Source organism: Zonotrichia albicollis, chromosome 4 (genome assembly GCF_047830755.1).
Source record: "Zonotrichia albicollis isolate bZonAlb1 chromosome 4, bZonAlb1.hap1, whole genome shotgun sequence".
NCBI lineage: Eukaryota > Metazoa > Chordata > Aves > Passeriformes > Passerellidae > Zonotrichia > Zonotrichia albicollis.
In genome coordinates, this window is record NC_133822.1 from 51123379 (window position 1) to 51147322 (window position 23944).

General features: G+C 40.5%; 1 protein-coding gene across 5 annotated transcripts in view; it reads right to left on the reverse strand.

Moving 5' to 3' along the window:
* Positions 1 to 6807: 6807 nt before the first annotated feature.
* TBC1D30 (TBC1 domain family member 30) overlaps positions 6808 to 23944 on the reverse strand; it is a 52786-nt gene continuing 35649 nt past the window's right edge. For 3 of the 5 annotated variants that reach the window (XM_074539786.1, XM_074539788.1, XM_074539790.1), the window contains 8 exons: positions 22791 to 22959; positions 21243 to 21411; positions 18391 to 18496; positions 13078 to 13190; positions 12769 to 12908; positions 10993 to 11199; positions 10727 to 10783; positions 6808 to 9413 (listed from right to left, as the gene is read on the reverse strand). In XM_074539786.1, coding sequence (XP_074395887.1) covers positions 8632 to 9413; positions 10727 to 10783; positions 10993 to 11199; positions 12769 to 12908; positions 13078 to 13190; positions 18391 to 18496; positions 21243 to 21411; positions 22791 to 22959 — 1743 coding nt within the window. In that variant the 3' untranslated portion in view covers positions 6808 to 8631. The remainder of the gene's footprint in view (positions 9414 to 10726; positions 10784 to 10992; positions 11200 to 12768; positions 12909 to 13077; positions 13191 to 18390; positions 18497 to 21242; positions 21412 to 22790; positions 22960 to 23944) is intronic. The other 2 variants (XM_074539787.1, XM_074539789.1) reach the window with 1 other exon arrangement.

The following is a 23944-nucleotide window of genomic DNA, read 5'->3' on the forward strand; positions in this document are numbered from 1 at the left end:
CTAAAACAGGGTACACTCAACAGTAAAGACTCTTGTTCATCAGGAGGGGAACCACTGGTTGGAACTCTCCAGCCTCAAGGATTCTGGTCATGGACATGGCTGTCTGTACAAGAGAAAAACAAATTCTGAGATAACAGTAACACCTTTCTTTGAAGTGTATCCTGAAATGGCAATTAAAAGCAAATAATTGCTGAACTTCTACAGACATTGCTGAACTAATCACAGTTGCTGTGATCTAGAAATGACCACAATCTCTTTGGGCACATCCTGATTTAATGCCCCAAATCAGTCTGTTTCTGCCTCTGCCCACACACAACAAGATCTGCCCTGTGTTGAATTTCATTATTAAAAGGCAAGGAGGAGCTCTAGATGTACAAGATCAATCTCTGATTTAATCAGAGTTCATTTTTCAGCTTCATTGGATCAGTCACATGTGATTTAGCCAAGGGACGCAGAGGTGACACAAGCAAAGGCAGAATTTTAGGGGCATGGGAAGTGCTGAAGCCAAACAGGGAAATTTTACAGAGCCCCAAAGGCCACTGCTGCTGTGTGAGGGCTTGGCAAGGGCTGCATTTCTCTTAAAGCATCTTAATAACATCTTGCTCCTGCTTTAAGAGCCTAAGTCCTTAAATGGATGTAGGATGCTTGTTTTTCAAGTGACCTGCATTCAGCTGATGCTTTTTCCTGGCAGCAAAATGCCTGGTGCACATTCAGTGAGGCTGTGTCAAGGCTGTGTGCTGCTGCATGTGTCTGGTCACAACAATTTGCAGAGCAAGCTGCTGAAAAATTGAGTTACAAATCCAAGGCTTGTATCATTTTGCTGGATGCTGACAGTGACTATGTCTAGATCATGCATCTACCTGAGAGGCCACCATGGAATCATACAGTGGTTTGGTTTGGAAGTGACTTTTAAAGGCCGTCTAGTCCAGCCCCCTGTACTGAGCAGGGACAGCTGCAAACAGACCAGGCTGCTCAGGGCCCCATCCAGCCTAATCTTGAATGTTTCCAGCCATCCACACCTTTCTGGGCAGCCTGTGCCAGTGTTTTACAGCCCTCTTCTAGTTTAAAACCAGCCCCTTGTCCTATCACAACAGGCTCTGCTAAAAATTTTGTCGCCATTTTTCTTATAATGCCCCTTTAGGTACTAGGAGGATTCTGTAAGGCCACCCCACATCCTTCTGCAGGCTGAACAACCCCACCTTTCTCAGTCTGCCTTCCCAGGAGGTGCTCCAATCCATCTTTGGGGCCCTGCCCTGTCCTTGCTCCAACAGCTCCTCATCTTTCCTGGGGACCCCAGAGCTGATGCAGCCCTGCAGGTGGGGTCTCACCAGAGCAAAGCAGAGGGACAGAACCCCCTCCCTGGCCCTGCTGCCCACGCTGCTTTGGATGCAGCCCAGGACACGTTTGGCTCTCTGTGCTGTGAGAGCCCACGGCTGGGTCATGTCCAGCCTCTCCTCTCCTCCCCCAGCACCCCGAGCCCTTCTCAGCAGGGCTGCTCTCCATCTGTCCATCCCCAGCCTGTGCTCATACCAGGGTTTGCCCTGATCTGGGTGCAGCGCCTTGCACTTGACCTTTTAAACCTCCTGAGATTCCCTCAGGCCCAATTGCAGTCAGTACTGATTGCTGATGACTGGCATGTGAATTTCAAATTCCAGTTCTCAGCTAAGGCAAGCAGTTCTTCAAGGCACAAGATCCACATTTGGATACCTGAATGTGGTTTTTTTTCAAGCTCCAGAAGTTTAAAACATTCATGGGTTGAGCAGTAAGCTCTCCAGGGCGGAGCAGCAAGCAAGTAAGTATCTGAGAGGAGTTTATTAGTACAGTTATATTTTGTTTGGGTTAGTTTTTACAGAAGTTTGACCAAAAGGTGGGGTTTTCCTTTCAGCCTTTGGAACAGCTTAACTCCAATATTTATAAAATACCTCAGCTGATTCATGACTGGCAGGAACTGGTTGTCATTGCTGGTGCACTCATAAAATAAGTTTCAACTCAGTGAATCCAATAAGCTTCCTTCATCTGCCTGCAACTGGAATTCTGTTTGCTCACCAAAGAGAAAGTTCATTATACCTCTGACTGAGAAAGAGCTTTTAGACCATTTTAGAATCTTGCTGTGGGCTCTGTTTCCAAAGACACACTGTTAGGATGTCTCTGTGCTTTGGGATCACTGGGCAAGGTTAGCAAGCTTACTAAGAGGAGTCAAATAGAGCAGAGGGGTTGCAATGTGAAAGCAAAGGCAAACAGACTAGAAACTGCTTCACATCTGATCGGGAATGAATAAAAATTGAAAACACTAAGTGATGGCTGTATTTCCTTTCCCAGGAATTGCAGCAGATGTGTTTGCATGGAGCACCAGTGGCATCTAGTGACCGTACCAAGAAGATCCCCTCAAATGGGTGTGAGCGCAGAAAGCCTCAGTGCAGACTGGGCCGGAGCTCCCATCACTGCCCTGCTGCTGGTGATGGCTGCAAAGCTGCTCTAACCTGCAGCAGCAGTACTGCAGCTCGGGGGCCAGACGCTGTAGCACGTTTACCGAAGATGCTACCGTGTCTGGCCAAGCGCAATAGTGAAATCCTTCCTAACTCTGTCACAGCAGCCTGGAGGCTCAGCAGCAGTGTGGCACAACTTGCCTCTGCCACGATGGCAGAAGCAGCACCTCTTCAGCACAAACACTTTGTGGAACAAACACTTTCCAGTCGGGACAGAAATCAGTGACTCAGCGCTGGCTGCTGGGCACAGAGAACGTGTCCGGCAGCACCGAGTCACCTGGCCCTCTGCCAAGCAGACAAGAGTCCTTTTGTTCCCTCTGGAGAAAGGCCTCTTCTCCGAGAGCTCTGGAGGCCAGACTGAACAGTATTGTTGTAACTGGGTGAAAAGTTTACCAGTGCAGGGGAAACAGTATAAAAATTATCATACACAGTAATTTGGAGTTCAAAAGGGCATTATGTATGCCCAATGTAAGTAGTGTGGGAACAAGCAGAAGACAATCAGGTCTGTACATTGCTGCAGATAAAACAGAGCAATAGACCTACATTTATGAAAAGAAAAATAAAAATAAAGTAAAAAAGGAATCTAATTTCATTAAGAGATGTCATGAGAAGAGTAAGAGAAGCTGTAATTATAAGTCACAGTTGGGTAAAAAAATTGTACAATTTCTGACACTCTTTTCAGTGCCTGGAACTACAGGTTCATACTTTGTAAGGTTCCACTCAGCTCTCCTCTCCCTGAGCATCTGTGAGTCGTTGCTGGTGAGTTGTAAATCTTTGGCCTATCAAAGTCTTAACATTGGACTTCTATGCCTATGCTGGGTGGGTGCTAGAGACCTTTCCTACTTTTCCTAAGAACAAAGTTACTTTCTTCTTGCTGGCTGAACACCTTCCTTCCACAGCAGTCCTTGTGATGTGTCTGCACAGACTGGCACCTGCCCTTCACTCTGGGTTTGTACCCATGTGTCATCCACAGCAGCTGGAACGATTAGGAAAGGAAAGCAGGGTGGAGGAGCCATCATGGACTGTGAGCAGCAGGAGCAGAGCAACACCACTGCTTGTGCCCAAAAGGGGGTGAAACCTGCCTGGGAACTACTGCCCATGAGCCCTTCATCACTGAACAGGCTGTGTGATGCACTGGATCTGGGGTTTTCAGCATGTCTGACCCTCTGAGGGCCTGTGAGGCTTTCCAGTCCATTCCCACCTTCTGCCCCTTTGGAGGATCCCTCCAGCTAAGTCCCTTGTCATGTCCCCTGCAAGGGGAGGCCAATCAGCCTGGAAGGGAAGAATCACCATGAGTTTGGAAGCTCAAGTGGAGCCCACAGAGGCAGTCCAGCACCCAGCAGGAACCACCATGACAGCTGCTGCCTCAGGTTCACATTTTGTGGTGTTTATTATTCTTTTCGTTCTTGGCCATGTCTCCATTATTATTGTTCTTTCCATGTGAAGGAGGAAATTCTGCTTATGAACCAGTGTTTGTGGTCCCTGCTGTGCACACAGCTGCCCAGATCAGCACCCTGCTGTGGGTGAGCTGCCGGCCCAACATCCAGCTCAGCTCTGTGTGGTGTACTCAACCCAGACAAAACTGGATGACTGCCCCAAGGGAAAGCTTGCCATTCTCTGATGTGCTGTGTTCCTGCAGGACTCCATTCTTGGCCATTTCCTTCAGTTGTCAGAGAAAAGACACTGGGCTAAGTCAATCAGCATGGTTATCCTTGTCTTCCTGAAAACTCTCATCAAACACTCAGACAATGAGTACCAGCAAGGGTTGGGAGTTCACAAAGGCAAAATACAAGCCAAACAGAGGGGAATAGTTGCAAAACTATTGAGTCCTGAGATGCAGAAAGCATTTGTCTTTCCTGATGCATTATTCAAAAAATGAGGAAAAGATCAAAAAATTTCCCCATGACACCAACAAATATAAAACATCAGAAAACCAACAAGCAAGAACAAAACCCCATACACATCCATGAGAGGAGGCCCTTTTAGATAGCTCAGTGTGAAGTGAGTCACAGTGAACCTCATCAGAGGGCTCTCCACTGGCACCTCCCCTCTGCCAGGGCAGAGCAGCCATTGAGGTACAAAGTGGGCAGACAGTACCACTGCAGGATGTGCACCTTGCTAGCATCAGGCCAGTCCATGACCACTTTGAACACAGCAAAAATGGGCAGGAAGTAGCATGTCATGCATTTGTTGTTTAAAATTTAAAAACCTAAAAAGCCACACAGACACCAAGGAGTTTGCTTTCCCTCAGAACTTCTTGTACCTTTTGCCTGGACGAGTCGATCCTTCCCTCCTCTCAAGCTCTCCATCCACACACATTGCCTCTGGTGCCACCACCACGCCTGCCTGCTAATTTGTGGCAAACCAGTGTGGTTTGATATAGTTTTATCAGAAAAAGATTTTGTAGCATTTGTGGTTCTTTCTAAACCTGTGGTGAGCCAGCAAGTGCTGTGTGCTGCTTGTAGGTCAAAGCACAGCTGAGATGGCATCCTGCAGACTGGGGGAGGCTGGGCCTGAGCATGGTCTGACCCTGCAAACCACTTCTATGTCCTAAACTGTGTCAAATATCTCGTATCAGCCCATCAGCCAGTGCAAGCCCTGAGGGCTCCTCATTGGGGAAGGGTGTGAGAGGAGACCCTTCCTTCACCCGTGCATTTTCCTGCAGTGTGCTGGATTCCCCCCTCCCACAAAGCAGCCCACCTTCCCAAGGCCACTGTTAACACAGACGTGTGCAAAGGTGTCTGAGCAGCTTCTGGCTGCCTGAGAAATCTGTCACCTCCCCAGTCCCTGCTGGCTGATGGCGCACAGCCTTAGGGTGCTTGCCTGGCATGACTGCGCATCTCAGATCACTGGCAGGCCTCTAGGGCACCCCCCTGCCTTGAGTGAATCTTTCACCAATCAAACACAAGCAAAATTGGAGCAAATGAAGCATTGACTAGAATAGGTATGCATTTGGATGAGTTTTCTATCTCTTCATACTTCAGTGGAGCTGCTGTCAGATGATCCTGGCTCCCTGCCACTCAGCCAGGTGCTACTACTGCCCATGGATGGGCACAAGATAACTCCTTGCAAGGAAGGTCAAGGAAAACTACAGTACAGTGAAACAACTCACCTTATTTCTGTATGAAATATTTCAAGCAGTTTTAAATAGATGTTGTGAAAGTTTGATACAGGTTTTAAGTCTTGAATTTTGAAAATGAGCTTTTACCTGAGTTGGAAATGTATGGGGCTATGTAAAGGGCTGCATTTTACTTTTGCATGAAAGAATGTTTTGCTGCCTTTCTAGTAACCACTTAGGTTGCTTTGAATGGAGGTAGGATTTTTGTGAGTTACACAAAATTGAATTTGCACAATAGCTACAGTTGTGGATGAAACCAATTTTTGCTAAGAACAATTCTGAAAAACTTATCTCTTCTATCTGCTATTTTTACCCCCAAAGCGTAGACAGTTTCTCATAATCTCTGAATAGCTGTGGACCTGTTTCCACTTGTAGACGTGTAAGTGTCTGCAAAATGGAATCAATTGCCTGCCCTTTGAAAGCTTTCATTTGATGATGGTGAAACATATGCTCAGAAGTAAAAGTCAACATGATCCTATTAAAATCCTTTAAAAAAAAACAAACCCAAAGGGAAAAAAACCCAAAACCAAAAAACACCACCAAAAGAACTCCAAAAAACAAAACTCTAGGAATTTTAAAAGCCCCCAACAAAGAGAAATGTCATTTGGTCACATGGAAGAGAGCATTTGAACAAGAAGACTCAAGGAGAACAAAATGTTTACAGAGCAGATTCCCACCATCATACTTCCCAGCACTCTCAGTGCTGTGATGCCACTCTTCCAAGCACAACTTCCTTCATCACTAGACCTCATTTTCTCAAGGGATTGTTTAAGGAACAATAATGGGAAACTTCTCTGGAGTTCCCTGGTTCTCTGAGCCTCATCTTAATGTTCTGTCTCAGTACTAAGCAATGAAGTTGTTTTTGCTGTATGTTCCAACAGTATTTCAGGTAGAGAGTGAATATCCTTTGAGGTACAGAAATGTACCTTTGAGGTAGCTAACATGACACACTATTTTCTCATCAAGTAGTGCTTTAAGAGAATTTCCTGCAGCAAGCATCATCAAACTAACGCACTGAGCAGCTGTGGTTCCTTCACCTCAATCCTAACAGCCCAAGACCTGAATGCACACTTGTAAATTACTATTAGTTCTGAATCATTAGAATGTGTTGTTCTTTCCCCAGAGCTATATCCATGCATAATTTACTGATTTCCCACTGCTTACTTCATAAAATGTTGAAAATCCATGCACATACTTGGACCATTTTAGCAGGTTTTACAGACTGACAGTCCTTTTATTTGTATGGGTTCAGCATACAGCCGTGTGATACACTGAAGCTAAGAAAAACTGGGGAGGATGATTCACAGGAAAATTTTTGAGAAGTCCATTTCTTCTAATTCAGTGCAAAAACAGTCAATAATCAGAGACTGAATTCTACATTATTTTAAATTTACTTAGTGTTGTAAGTAATCATTAGTGACAATACTACTATTGCCTGGAAATAAGGCAGGGGCAAGATCTGACCTACATCTGTTTTATAATTATAGTGTTCATAGTTGTATATTACTTTATATGCATACACTTATATGAAACAACAGCAAAATAAAACTGTTCCCACAACATTGAACAGAGTATATTGTACAGCTTATAAGTTATGGTATACAGTAAATCTGGTGTCACATACTATAGGTTATGGAATACATTCATAGACAATGATATATATTAATTTGCAAATTTAACAAAGAATTTTTAAAGCAAGTAAGATATTACATACAATGGTGCTGATTCATTATTACTGCAGTTTAAAATATTGGCCCTTTCATGCCACAGGAAACTTGGAATCAAGGTAATGCATCACAGTCAGTACATACCATCTGACAGAGCTGCAATGATTTAAGAACAACCTGAATTTCTTGGAGTTTGAGTACTTGAATTTGCAGTCCTAAACTTGAATGATGTAGGTTTAGTTTCTCTGTCTGCTCTGTTATATACATATAAATACTTGTCGTACTGTATTTATCAGCTCTGCTTTTTGATTTGGAAATAAATACTCAGTTTATCACTTTCTTTCACACCACAGAGGAACCAAGACATGGAAGCCCGAGGGCACATCCCACTGACATGGTGGCTGATGTGTTGGCTTTTAATGGGAAGTGGCACTCTAAGTATCTAATCACTCTATTTATAGAATTTAAACTCCTAAACTACTTTGGAACATTCATATATTTTACCTACTGCTAAGCTGGCAAATATTATTTAACTACAAGTCTAATCTAGATAATAGCTTTTAAATCCATTGAAGCCAAGATGCATCAGAATAATAATCATACAACTATACAAATAGTTGTACCTAATTCCTAATTTCATAGTGCTGCAACTCTCCAGCAGTAAGTAACAGAAATGTATGTATGTACACTGTAACAGAGAAAGAGCAAACCTATGTTGTGGATGGATTTGTGTCTGCTGTTCTCATGCTCAATGTTTAGGTTTATATTAAAAATAGTATCAGCAGAGAATTGCTGTGGGAAGAGAAGCACAACATGCTGCTCAAGAATATCTGAAGTCAGATGTCACAAAGTGACAGTTTTAATTGCTAGGGCTGCTTGTGCTTCTGTTTGTGGTGGCTTCTCCAGCTACTCCCAGAGTATGATGATGAGGTCGGATGGGGAAGCTGCTTAACAGTGACAAAAACTGTTACACCTGTCTGCTGCACTGGACAATTGGTCCTTTGAGCTCAGCTAGACTGGAGGCAGCCATGGGGTCTGAGGGGTTAAAGGCAGCTGGTGATTTAATGTCTGAGTTAGACCTTAAGAAACAGTATGCTTCACATTGTAAATTAATATTTATTTTACACAGGACCATCAGAATTAACAATAGGGTGCCAGAGTGCATCTTCACTAATCTATCCCATAACATCATGGAAGTACAATTTTCAAAGTCACATATTTATATATCTGGTAACCACTTTTGTCCCTGTTACTTAACTAGCAATTAGAAATGCTTTGGGACACACATACACATGCACACATTAAAAAAAAGGCAATACAAATTCTTTTGTTGCTGTCAGAAATAATGAGTATCAGCACATCATCGTTTCCTTGTCCCGCTGCTGCCACTGGCAGATTTATTGAAACTTCTGCTCATTTGTGGGAAGTGTACTGTTGGTGTTCTTTCAGTGGGGCCATATAGCCCTAAATTCCTGGCTGTGGCTGACTTTCGAAGAGGCTTGACACTGGGAAAAGGATTGAAGACTTGTGGCTTTGGGTTCCCAGGCTGGGGTGATTTAGCCAGGTTTCCACTGTCTCTGGATGAAGTGGAAGACTCTGACAAACATGGCTGGCTGGACCGATGGGATGTTGGCTCCACATCAGTTTGGGTATCTGAGGTGAGTTCCAGTGCTTCCAGTTTTAGCTGAACCATGGACACGTTTGTACCGCTGTCCGTAGAGTCTGCCTCAGATGACTGCTGCTCAGCTTTCCGACTAGTCCTGTCATCCAAACCACCTTCTTCTCTTTCTCCAAAGTCAGAATGTTTGGAAGCCTCCTCCTTTGCACCAGGACTATTTGTTTTGCAGCTCTCACTCTGCTCATCTATCAGGCCTACAGTATCTCCATAGCCCAGCTGGCCTTTGGCCCTAGCAATGTTCTTCCGATGGACTCGGATGTGAGTGCGCCATGGAGAGTTCAGTTTTGTCTTAAGATCTTCTTGGGGAATGGGAGACATCTTCCCCGTAGCATGGCTTGGGATGTGAATTACAGCATTTTTGAGAGACTTGTTATTCAATTTCATCTTCTTTCCTAAAAGGAGGTGGTTTATCACTGGGGAATGGTTTACCTGAGAAGGGAGGAGGCTGGTAACTGGCCCCTTGTCTGAAAGAAAGCATTTAAAAGAAACATAGTATTGTTAAAGAACAAAACAAATTAATGTTCTAAGGATCTACCACCAAATTTGATACCTTTATTGAGATATGGCAAAGGTTTGTAGGACAGAATGTATATTAAAAAAAACAACCCAAACTTAACAATCATCACTGAATTTCACTTATGTCTTAGAGTTGAACACAAAGCAGCACCTTCTATATATAAGGATTTTCTGCCCTCCCTTACTGCTTTGCACCTGTGGGGAATCCCAAAGCCAGGAATACCATGAAAATACATAATTTTAAAAATAGCATCTTGATTTTGGAATTGAACTATAATAGTTGAACATTAATTTTGGCTTCTGATATTCCCCCTCTCCTTCACTTCTCTTCCAACAGCAAGAGACAATTCAGTCTCCATATGAGGTCAGTCACACAAGCCTCTCCATGAGGGTTGTGTGACTGGAAAATGGAAAACAAACTGAAGTACTATTAATGCATAAAAGCACATATTATTAAGCCAGAGTAGTAGACTCAGAATTAGTGATTAGATGACAGTTTGATTAAATGACAAACCCAGCCCTGTATCATGATTAGTAAGATTAGAAAGATTTGTGTTTGGAAGGTAGGGGTTGGCATTCTTGGGAATCAACATTTTACTGTTTGCACTGTTTCTGCTGGCCTCTGTTCAAAGCAAAACACTTCACTAATATTTAAAAAAAATCCTTCTAAACCACATAAATAAAAAATTGCAGTTCCATGTATTCCAATGCTCCTGGTAGCACAGGTTTAGACAATCTAGAAGAGAAATAACAATTCTCCAGAGTGACCCATTTGCATAGTGAATTTCAATAGCGAACTTAGAAGGATGACACCTAAGCAGGAGGAATGAGCAGGGTGGGCTGTGTTCAGCTTGCACGCCCAGTAAAACCTTCAGCTGTGCATTTCATGCCAACCCTTGCACTGCTGAGTCTGACAGTTTGGGTGACAGATTCCATAACATGGGTTGTTAAATAAGGGACTGATGTCCAGCTAAGTCCTCACAACAGAATCATTATGGCTAAGGAAACTGCCAGCCACAATGGAACATCTAAGCCAGTTCCTTCAGTTGCATAATTTGCCATGCCCAGATGAACTCAGAGGAGTTTAGATAATACAGACCAGCTAGGAATCCACCTGCCACATGATCTGAAGCATCCTCATCTCTGCATTCAATTTTTTCAGTGCATCAATATGTCAATCCCAAAAATGCCAAAGACTTAAAGTTTTTTAATCAGCGAGATCAACACAATGCACCCAGATAGCAAAGCCACTTTTAAATACCATTGTTTGGTTGGTCCCTGGGACCTAAGAAAACCCCAGGGTCATCATCTTCAGATCCTGACAAAAGAAGAAGAAATATCACCTTCTTGTTTTCTGCCTGCATGAAGTGGTACCCACTTTACTGGTAATGTTACATCACTTATTACAATGTTATATCATCAGTCTTTCTTATTTTGTCTATTTGCCTAAATATAAAAGAATGTCATTTGCCTGATGAAGTTAGTTTGCGATAAATCAGGGAATGAAGCACATTTTGGATGTGTTACCTGCTCTGATATACACATGGTGAACCTGCTGCTGCTGCTTCTTCTTTATCCTGGAATATTGCTTTTTCAGTGCATTAATATCAGTGGTCATACGCTCCATCATCATGCTGTTAAAAGCAGTCTGATAGTCACTTCTGCAAGAATCTATTGCTCCTGGACTTAATTCTGCAATGTTACTGGAACCAAGACTTTGTTCTTCATTCTGATCTGTAGAAGGAGGGAATAAAGTGGAGGTGAGGAATAAATTGTCATACTTAAGAGATGTATCTGTACTTCTGTAGCTTATTTCCAAGGGAAGTCTGTGTCTGATTCCTACCATCTTATTTAACTGTAGTCTTCAATTAAAATTTTATTATAATATGTATATTATTTAACTAAGCTGGGCTATTTACAATAAGAAGTATTATAAATAGCACTACTGCTTAAGATTATCAGAGGTTTGAAGGGAGGTTAAAGAGTGCAAAAGTCAATTAACATGGCAGTCCAAAGTTGTAAGCATAGCTTCTCAAATATCCAAAAGTACATTGAGCCACCACTGAAGTAATTCAATAACAGATTATTATTGTTGTAGAGGCCAAAAATTCAAGTTATAAAATACATTACAGTCAAGCAGGCATGAAATTAAACAACCAACCTAGTGCTACCAGCAAGAAGCATCAAGAAAGAGAATACCACAGGGAGAAAGCTGCTAGTAGCAACAAAAAGGATAGGCACAGAGCAGCTGAGGATCAGACAACTTGAGAGCGTCTCTGGCTAACAGCTGCAGAGCATCAGCAGCAGAGCTGTTTATTTTCACAGCTGTTTCTGATGCACCAACCTGGCACTACAGGGTCAGGAGGATAATTCTTTTTCAAGGAATGTTTATTTGTCTTTGGCTTAGTTTGCAACAGCAGTTTGATGTTCTGACTCAGTACTAGTTTGAAGCAGCAGGCAGAGAGTCCCCCAGGAAGGGAAAAACAAAACACCACAGCAAGGAAAATTGCAGCTTACAGGTCTCAGTAAAACCAAGACACAAGAAAGATGAAGCGTGAACAGCAACTTGTTACATCAGTCTGGGGTTTTTTGAGGGTAAGGTGATGGTGAGTTTGGGATAAATAAAAATGGCCTCTCCCAAGATACTGTGAAATCACTGTTTATCAAGTACCATTTCATAAAGGCTGCTACTTTTCTTGTATGGATCAGCATTTTGTACTGCTTATAGAGAATTTGCACCGGCGTTCATACAATTCTGTCAAGAAATTTCCTTGCAGAAGGATTTGAAAAATGGTGACATTTTGAATATATCCAAAACATACAACAATCTGGAGGTTTGGCCAAAAGGGCAGTGAAATCACCTGCAGAGTTCACTCATTGCTGATAGGTTCCAGTATTAGCTATGCATATGTTAATAAAGATCAAGATAATGTATTAAAGGAACTCCTTTCAGAAAATGCTGGCTACTTAACAGCTGTCTCAGAAATATGCATGGATTTAGAGTAGAATTTTTTCAAATATGGTTCTTTTTTTGTGTCTGAGCAACACTATGGGCTTGTTTTGTTACTATTACTGCAGCCAAATCCTTAACTCACACCATCATTTACCGCACACCTACAGCCTTCCAACCTGGCTTTGGCAACAGCTTCATGGAGGACAGAACAATTCATTTGGTACCTGCTGTAACCTCTGTGTGCACAGAAAACACATCTTCCATAGCAGCTTTCACAGACAGAACTGCAGATAATTTCTGCCAGGTCATATAGATTTAATTGTGTTTTCCAAAATTAAAGTCACTTTTACCTTTCATCTGTTTTTGGTATTTTTGGAGCTCTGGTGCCAAAAACCCACTTAATGGTCCAAGACAACCAATTGCATTGGCAATTGAGTCTTCATCATCTAAGTCATTCTCTTCATCACTGTCTCTGGTTCTGCCTAACCTGCTGTCAAAAGAGAACATAAGAGAATTAAGGAAGATACATTCTTAAATGTGAATATTATCAAGCATTTTTATCTTTTTTAGAAGCATACAAGGGAGGATCCACCTGCCTTTTCATCTGCAAAGGGTAAACAATAACTTTATACACCATAAGCAGTGCATTTCAAACTTACCCTGAAAATGAAGTTGATTTTACTGCTGCAGGGAAAGGAGTAATATTGTATGTATATTTCTCCCTCAATTCTGCCAGTTGCGGGAAAGGAAACTGAGCCATGGTGTAAACAGTCTGGGGGTGAAAAAAAAGCAACTTTAAAAACTTTTTGCTTTAATTAACAGTCTCACAAAAGATTTCTCCATGAACAGACTTCCACAGTCTTGCAGGACTAAAGGCTGCACATTCTTGCACAATCACATGCTGTAAGAAAATGGTCTAGTTTGATGATTCAGTCAGTATTTCCTGTAAGAAAAATAGAGTCTGACTCACTAGAAAGATACACAGTTCTGTTAAAAAAAAAAGGGAACTGATAACATGAGCTGCAGGATCCTTTACAACTCCTATACTCATTTAAAAATTATTGTCAACCCCTTCTTGCCAGCACACCAGAAATCCTCCTCCAATTATGATTTCACTTACATGAAAACATAATTTAGGATTTGGGGGTTTTTCCAGGAGACCTAAGTTTTTGCTCAAGTATTCAACAAAGTATTACCACTAGCACAGATAGGAAGGGGCAGTTGATGTGGACTGTTAGCTGGTTCATTATTTTACCTGAGAAGCTCAAGAGCTTGTGTGAGGAAATCACATCAGCACAAAAATCATCACCAAAGAGGAAGGATCCAACATATCCAAGTTTTCTTCCCTCAATTTATACTTTTGATTGCTGATTGGTTTTGAGGCTAAAGGTGGGATTTGGTGGGGGGTAAAGGTAGTAGTTTTTCTAAAATGCTAATAGGTTTTCTTTACATCAATACTCAGAATTTAGGAAGATACATAGTTGCAAATATATTTCCTTTCAGCATTATTATTGCTGCAAGTCACCAGCCCACCTGGCATAAAGACAATTCACATTCATTGCAGTATCATTGCTGATTTGTTCCTACATACTTTAGTTGCCTTTTCCCCCTGCTTTTGTTCACTATTCAGAACTTTCAAATAACTGCCAAATAATTCATTCTGAGTCTCAATGTCAGAAGAAAAAAATATATATGTAACTTCCCATAGTTTCTCTGAAATATTAAAGCTTTTCCACATCCTGAAAATTAAATATCTTTTGAAAGACAGCAACACAAAATTTTCTCATTAGCTATGACAGTAAATCTTCACTTATATATTTTTTCCTGTGCTTTTAAGTCAGTGACATTTTCATCTGAAGGCAAATGACCTCAATTAAGATGAAAGGAAATTCTGAACAGTTTCTACATAATCCATTCTTGAACCATGCCTTGCCTATGTTAAGTACACTGAGGAAAATTGCAAACATGAATTCAGTACTAGACATTTCCTGCCATAAGGAGGGGAAAAAAGTTTTGTTAATGGCAATGATGTAAGCACTGAGGAGCAGGAAGGGCAGTCCTCTCTGAATCAGAGACAGGGCAATAGTGCCCCTCAACAGGGGTACTATGTGTGACAATGCTTTTACAGTTCAAGCCCTGCACAGCCTCTAAGGAAAGGAAGATGCTTTCAAAATTCCATAGCATGAACTGAAGTTTTGCCACTCCATTAAACTACAGTGCTACTGTGAAAGGTAAATATTCCCTAGGGCCTGAACAGTGATCTCCCATTGGTCTACCAGACAAAGGGATTTTATGATCTAGAGAAAGACCTACCCCCAGCCCAACATGTCTGCCTGCTTGTTTGATCTCCACCATACTTTCCTGTTAGGTTTTATTTTTTTTCCATATGTTTCAACTCTCTCCAAAGGCTTGTCTGGAATTTATTTCTACTTTTAATGTCAATGTCCTTCTCAGGTAACTTGTTCCATATGCTAGTTACCCTTTAAGTGAAACAGTCGACTCCAATTCCTCCATTTGCTCCTTGCACCTACTGTTTCAGATTATGCTTTTAGCTTTTGCCTGTCTCCAATCTGTGTCTCTTCCACATCTGCTACAAGTTCTCTCATTTAGCATACATATTTTAACTTAACTATTGTTATCAGGTTATAACTCCAGGCCTTGCTTACCACCTGGCTAAGAGATCCACAAAACAAATTTTACGCCAGTGCCAGTTCCACTGGAAAGTTAAAAAAATATTGCCAGACAACACCTCTGATATCCTCCCAGTGATAATTCAGAGCCAAAGCATTCTTTTTCTAGTCATTACACAGCCTTGGATGCCATTTGGTTAATTCTGGGGAACTGTCCCTGAGAGAAATAGCCTACACACAAAAGCATGATGGAGCCAAAATTAGCATCTTATTTACATAAGGGACAGATCCTGAGAACAAGAACAGAGACAAGGACAAAACCCCCTCTATTCTCACCTTAAATCATTTGACAATCCTTTGCCTTACTCAAAAAATGCAAAGCTGTCTACACCCTCAGCAGAACACCATATGGGAGGTGATGGGCTGTGGCTTCCAAACAGGGTAAGCCATTTTGCAGACAACTTATTACTTATCTCCATAGCTGCCCCTCACTGGTTTAAGGATTTCCTTTCATTTCAGTTTGACTAAGAAAACAAAACAAAAAGCAAAAGCAAAAGCCAAAGCAAACCCAAAAGAAAACAAAGTGCTATTCAAGTAGCGAGTTAACAGTGAATACCATCAAATCAGGGCAACTGTCTAGACAGATGGTCCACAATGCTAGAGTACCACAGAAGGATTAATCCCTGCTCCCCTCTGTTTAGTAAATACAAAGGGATGCCTCTCCTCCAGTTGGCTTCTCATCTCCTCTGTGCTGCAGTGTTCCTGGGTATACAGACTGAATCAGTTTAGCTGGTCATAAAAGTGCTCACTTTCTGACAAGGCATGGCAGCACAGACTCAGTCTAGCACACTCTGTTTAGAATATCTGCAGACCCCTCACCACAGCCTTCTGTCTCCATATTGGAACCAATACATACCCAGCCTAGAATCTGATGTGTACAGCACTTACCCTTTGTTCACCCAAACTGTTCAACCTGAAAAAGGAGGAAGCTGTAGGCTGGTTTGCTCCTCCAACGCCTTCATGCTCTCCTCAGTAAAACGTTAAGAACTTTTGTCACACAAGGGCCAAATCTGCAAAAGCTTTAAGGCTCCCACCCTAACTATAGGTACTGTCTGCATGGGAGCAATAAAACTGCAGCACCTGTACGTGCTGGTGGAAAGAATGAGGACAAGAGTCCCCTGCTCTACTTTAGACATCTGCTCTGCCAACACTTCCCCTGAAGGATCAGTTGTACCTCCCTCCTCTAATTCCTAAAAGAAACAAGGCTCTTAGAGCACAATTTGTTTTCCAGTGGTTGAGAAGTGCCTGTTAGGCTGGCTTAAGTGAGCCTGGACAAGCAGTTTAGATGCAAATATAAGTGTTATGCAAGTCTGAAGAGAAGTGAGATGATTGCCACCAGCGAGCTCTTCTGAAATGTGATGGGAAGGCAGAGTGGGATATTATAATCCTTTCCCCACAGTAGGATACTAATCCTTGAGCCATCTTGTAAAAAATATTAGATGTAAATTAATAATTCTGATTTTTATTAGGGGAAAAGCAAAAAAAAAAAATGAAAACAAATCATCTCTGTATGACTCCTCTGAAAAACCTTAAAGCAATTTAAAAACCAGCATGTTCAAGCAGCCTGCATTTTTTCATTAATGCAATAGTTCATATTTCTTAATTTTTTTCTCCAACCACATACATGGTAGCACTTATATGCCCTGATGGTAAACTCTTGTAGTTCCTTATTCTTTCCACTTCAGGTAAAGAGTGGAGGCTTCAGAGATGGCTACACTGCCAGTGGCTGCCTTTGACTTGAAGAAAGCTATGCAAACTATATTGTGGTTTCTTCAACAGAGAGGAAACACATGAACCAGACACACTGCTCCTCCATACACAGAACTTAAACCTGCCACATTCTCCATATCAATGGCAATGCTATCCTATCTTAACACTCCTGTCAGTGCCATAAAATACACACATACACTATGAACACACATATCTATTGTGCCAAATACTCATTTTTTGTTGAAGCACAAAAATATTGCTAATTTGCTAGTATTTGTAACTGCAAGAGTTAAAAAAAATCCCTCCAACCAATGAATTACCCATGCCTTGTCTTTTATTTCACACATCAGCAAAGGAAGAAATCCAGAGTGTCACAAAAGACCACCTCAGCTTCCCCAAAATTATTCTTATTCACAAATGCCACATCTTGATTTTGTACCATCCTGGAGACCAGGAACCGAAACACAATGAGAAGATGTCAGCTTGTGCTGCCCTCCTTACACATCTTCACTATCTGAACTGTGTTGTGAAGAACTTTAACACTTTTTTTAAAAGTTTGTGAGTGCCTCTGAACAGCTGCTTTTCCATTTTTGAAGGGAAACAAAGTCACAACACCCACTTCTCCCATTCCTAGAGCTTCATCATCAGACAAAATAACAATGACCAAAATAATAAAACTGAAAATAGGGTATTTTAACAGTCTTCCAACAATAGGCAATAGAAGTCTCTTGCTAACAGCTGTAATTAAACTTTTGTAGCTTCACAGACTGACTTTTTTCCTTCCCTCAAGGCAGGTACAAGTTTCAGGTGAATTATGTTCTCTGTACTTGCTCCCATTTGATCAGTATGCTCTAACTCATCAAAAGCAAAGTTCCAGAACTGCAGCACTAAGTCCTTCTAAAGCATGTAAGTAGACAACACCTTAAAAATATCACAAGAATAAGTGTAACTGTAAATACATAAATAAATAAATAAATAAATTTATCTGCTATACTAAAGGCCCTTTCCTTTCCCAGAACAATGTGTGTCTTTGTTCTCATACAATGGCATATGCTTTAATAATTCAGACGCTGCAATTATCGACAAATGTCTGTTTACAGTACACTACTGACTGTTCATGTTTTGTTTTTTTTAAAGTCATGAAGGACTTTTTACACACTTCTCACTTCATAAACCCTTATTTCCCACAGTGTCTGCAGAATGGAAAGGACACAGTGTAATAGAAAACTGACCAAAACATAAAAATAAGGCAAAAGAATACCCTAAATATCATGTGTAAATGGAATTGAGCATTATATCCCAAAAGACTCAGCTGTCAACATAGAATCAATTTTTATTAAATGACACCTAGTGGTTCTCTACATTTCATATAAAAATAAGACTCTAGCTCTAACTGCACATCACCTACTTGTTTCATTGACATGCTAGCTCAACTCTGTTATCTGAAACTTTTATTCTTGGGAGAATTTAGGTTTCTGCAGTATTTGAAGAAAAATGTAATTTGTTAGAAATCCAGACCAGAAGAAATCAATACAGAAAACACAAAAAATCAATTATGTTACAATTACTCACCTGCATAAGTTCATTGCTGTCAATCAGACTGTCTTCAAGCATCTCCTGGGTCAGCTTGCCCATAGTACTGTAAAACTCATCTGCAGTTTCACAACACTCAATTTGCCTACATCAAAATACATGTTAGTTTTTATTTGACTTTTACACATGATTCCACATGCTCAAAACAAAACTGATCTTCTAGTCATCATCAAATATGCATTTCTGTTAGATGGCTTAACTTCTAATTTTATTTGCAGTTCTGCCTAGACTTCCAAATAATAAAACTATGCACACAACATTGGAAAAGCTGCAGCAGTAAAAAGATGCACTGACTACAGCCTGCTGTCCTGACTCCTCATGATAACAGATGAATGCATCTCCAGACAGGCTATTCCCTCTGCCCCTTTCACTTCTACTGCACAAGAATCAATACATTTTGCCTCCTACTGGCACGAGGGGGTTTTATCAACTTAAAAAGTGAGCATAAAGACTTCTTGACTAACTCATCACCCATTCTTCACCATGCACTAAATGGGCAAATTCACTGTCTGAACTTTGTCAGAGGACGATGGAATAAATTAGTATAGGTGCATTCATACATGTAATTGTGTTAAAAATAATGAGGCTAACATAAAGCACAATGAAGGAAAATTCACTCATCATATTTGTGAATGCTATTTCTAAATTAGGGGTGGGAAGAGTGTTGGTTTTCATTGTTTGTTTGCTTTGGTAGGATGCTTTTGTTTGCCTTGTTTTGGGAAGGGGGGTTCAATTGGATACTTGTTCTGCACTTTTCATTACATTTCTAAAAGCACAGCATCATTCTAAACACAGAGAGTGTCATCTAGAGGAAAAGAAATATGAGCAATATGCTTTTGTGAATTGGTGTTCTACACACATTAGGGTCAGCTGCTAAACATCTCTCCTATCAAGCGAAAAATTTGTTTTTCTTATATCCCAAGGAAGTGCTTTGATGGCTACATATTGTAGCCTCTCCTCTAAAACCCAGATGCAGGAATAATGACAAAAAATACACTGCCTTTTTTCTTAAGCAATAGAAGAAGCAGCTTCCCTTGATCTTCAGCAACTGCACATAATCATTGAACTATGAAACTCCTGAAATCTTAACACAGTTTGGGTAAAATAATGATTACATAGCTAAAAAAATAATTAAAAAATAGTATAAACAGTGGGTATGTAGGCAATTATCACAAACTTGTGGCTTACCTGCCCTGATACCTTTAGTGTCTCATGACCTCCACATACTGCTTTCTCTACTGCCCCTATATTTAACTTCCCCATTCCTTCAGCCTCCCTCAAAACAGAAGTACGATTGAGCCACCTACATTTTAAAAATGCACTTCTCACCCTATTTTAATTTTGAGAATGAATCTTGAGAATTATGAAGATCATGAGACTATGAAGACTATCTCTGACCTCACTTCTTTAAATCCCTTGTTCTAGTTCTAATGGTGGAAAAAAGAGAAAAAAATATCACAATCTTCTCCCAGCATAAATAGTGCCCTGTCTTTTACCAGACCTTCTCTCATTCCCCACAAACAGCAGTTACAAGACGTGCAGTGATCATCTTATTTCCCTTAGACACATTCTTATATATTTCTTGATTCTGCTCTTTTCAATTTCTTAAAACATGTTTAATTTTTCTTTAAGTTTTACAGTAAAATCTTCAAAGTACTAGCTTCCTTTTTATCATGTTATGAGTTGTAGTATTCACAATTATAATTTTTAAGTGTACAGAGATCTACTGAAAGAACTTTTTATCTAAAACACTATGTGACTACATACAGATTAATTCCAGTGCAAATGATTCATGCAAGTTTCATTGATTGAACTGAATACAAAAAAAGCTCTCAAGAAATTATTATTTTAATTATTACTCTTCAGATTAAAAATTAGATGTACTAAACAAATCCTCTTACAATGCAACTGGCCTGCAGTGCTAATTTTTTCAGAAAGAAAAAAGGAAATGAAACCTCCAAGGACAGAACTGAACATAAAGCCCACTGGTTCAATTTCAGAGAAAAAAGGAAGATGAGTTTTAATAGGCATCACAAGAAAAAAATCGATGCAGCTGCTGATGACAGCTGAAAAATGTTTCCAGCTGAACTAACATCTGCTTGACCTGTCAGAGCTCACACCTCCCACTGAAGATAGTGACAAAACTCATTTCTCTGGGAGCACTGTAAACTCCTTGGAACGCAAATATTTGCTTTGACAACAGAAGAACTAACCATCTCTTCTTGTCTTCTGCCATGTGGTGAGTTTCCAAGGCCACAAAGGACTACAACAGAAACTTGGCTGGAATGTGCTGAAAAGCAGACAATTTCAGGAAAATTCATTTTCAGGCCTTAACAGAAAAGAATCATGTACCACAGGGTCATTCCCTTAGTAACAATGAACTCTCATACTGCAAAAGCCAGTGGGCCCAAATCCTTAAGTCTCCTTAAGTGAAACTAAGGAAATTACCATCCCCACTTTCAGGTACCCAACTAAATTAGTTGGTCCCCCTCAAATCTCTTTGTGTGTCTTTATACAGAGTATTCACCAGTTCCTTCAGAGGTTTATGTTCAGGAAAGTCCAACCTTTTCGCACAGCACAAAGACAATATACATAGACAACTCCAATAACTGGAGACATTTTCTGCAAAAGGGGTCAATTAATTATCATGCCTGTTCTGACATGATGTCAGAATCATGTGTTTTTAAGAAATCATAAAGGTCCTTTTTGCAGCTTTTTCAAAATAATCATTCTCCTGAAAGATTCTATCTTGTTTAGAGTTGAGAACATCTTAAAGAAAACAAAAGTTAAATATGGCTCATACTGAAAATCAGATAAAAATGACTACTTACTCCCCTAGCTTTGCCCAGATAGCCAAAGCTACTCTCAGTATAATTTCAGAGCCTTCAAAGAATACTGAATCCCAGATCTTCAGAACTGTATGGTTAGGTAGACAGGTGGCAAACAGTGTCAGAAACCACTGCATTGTGAAGACATTTGTAAGTGGGGGTTCATAGCCTCCTGAAGTTAAAAAAAAAAAACAGAAAAAAACAAGTTACTTGAAGTAACTGCAATTTACTATCATTTTACAAGGAGTATAAACTGCATCATAAAATACACCAGACATTGTAGCACCTCTGTTATTGCTCAAAACTTACTTAATCTGCAGCTGTCCAAAGATAAGCTGAGAACAATGGAAAAATTACATAATCACCTTCCATTATGCTGCACTGCAAAAAACTAAGCAGCATCATTGGCTTTGGACTATAAACCCTGGAATACAGCACCACACTTTTCTCCTTTATTTCAGAAAGACTGTTTCTCCTTCCCCAAAGCCATATGAAATAAAAGCTTCTATCAAAAAAAAACCCAAACCCACCAACTTCGCCACAAAATGCTGCATTTTTTCACCAACTGATGGCATAAGTCTTTATCTACATGGTGATAAGGTGAAGGTGACTGTCTCTGTAAGTCATATCTATTATTTTAATATCCTGGTGTACTTGTTAAGTTTCAAACAAAATGTAGCATTTCAGTCTGAAACTCTAAAATGTTACTTTTTCGCTATGCTCAGAGAACACTTTGTGCATCCCAGTATCAACTGATGCCCTGAAGGCCATGACCAGAGAGGCCAGCCTGTGAAAACACTTTCAAACAGGAAATAATTCCTTGATACCATTTGTTTGTTTTTCACACAGTTTGGGCATAGACACATGGAACATAGTAGCAGATCTTTTCTAAGGTGGAACTCAGGGTGCACTTATCTTCCCAACTGAAAAAGAAACCAAATCAACTAACAAAAAACCTCTTACCCTCCCCAGAACATCCCCAAATTAAAGAGCTGTAAGTCCGGATGGAATGCTGTGCCAGGAAAAAAGAAAAATCACAATGCAAAGCCAGTTTTCAGGTAGGAACCCAAGATATACTTCTTAGTTTTGTACCTGTATATTGGTAAGGATCCAGGTGAAGAAATACTAATCATCCCTCACTGGCTCCCATACTGTAACTCTTCCCAGAATAGCTATGTGAGCCAGCAACTACACAGAGCAGTAGGAGGACACCTATCCTGAGCTAAGGCAAGAAATTACCTTTCCAAGGTAGCCCTTGTACTAAGCTAAGTGTTAGTGTTGTCACTCCATGCTTTGTATATTCTTGTCAATCCCAATTCTGTTTGCAGCTAGTGGTGGGACCAAATTCTTTCCCTTTGTTTCTTCCTGGAAGTACGCCTATTTATGTTCAGGTTATCAGTAACAGAAACCATCATATTTCATCTTAAAAATTTAAAATACATATTCTAAGCAATAAACTCATGTAAACACTTAAAATATTGTATTTTTAAATCAGTGCTCAGATGAAACAACAGCAAGACAGAACTGAACAGCATTTTCTGTTGAACATACCTCCACTTTCTCTGTTAGCAGCTCTTTGTAGGGTGTCTAAGTGCTGGGACAGTTCAGGAAGCTTCATTCGTAAAAGATCTCGGAAAACAGCCATATCCACAGAGAGAGCACGAAGATTATTGACAAAGTAGCTATCAGGAAGCACCTTATCAATTAGGTAAATCATGATCTGTGGGCAGAATGAAAGGCTATCATGTAGGACTTACAGAGCAGTTATTTTCTAGGAATAACAGAAAAATAAAATTTCTCTGTTCACTAAAGAATGCATTGGAGCCAGTGGCAACACATGCTTATGGCATCTCCGTTTATATGGGGAGAAAATATTAGCACTTTGAGCATCCTCAGGTACCCTAGGTATCCACAAACATTCAAGGTACAGAGGCCTCTTGAAACTGTCCAGAATTTATGAACCATGAAATTACTGAAATCAATGACTGAAATCAATGTCACAGTAAGCTATGCCTAAGCTGGCAGCATAATCCCCACCAAAAACAATTTTTGACACTTCTGATGTTGGAACTGTTTATGAGATTCTCCACTGCTCTAGAGTCTCACTATCCCTTCTCTGGTTAATGCCACAACTAGAAGACTGATTTTGCAAATCCCCTATTTTGCCTCTCCAAAAAGCAAGGCACTGTTCTTTAAAAAGAAATTCTCCATATATTTTACTGTGATTTGTTACCATATGCTGCACTCCATCTTGTCACTTTAGAAGGTGCTAAATTAAGCAGCGTGAGACATTTTAAGCAGACATCTGTTTCAAGTGAGGTGGCTCAACTACATGGATGGTAAGGAATTAAATGGATACTGTCAAATTTTTGAGAATGAAGAAATGCAACAAAAAACATGCAGAAGCTGATGATGATCATCAGCCTAACAGAAGACACTGACCTTTCACTTCAGGATCTTTTAGGATCTCTATGGCCACTCTACTAGCCTCATCCAGAGAGCCTGCAGTCATCCCATCTGCATCTCTTCTACATTTCTCTCATATGAGCACCCTTACCATGTTTCATAAAGACTTTCATTCTCAAGAGAAGCATTGCACCTTCACATACAGGAGACAGTCCTCCTTCCAATCCCTCTCTCTCCATAAGAGGCCCACAGAAACAGCTTCTCACACTCAGGACTACCAAGAGCACCACCTGACAGAG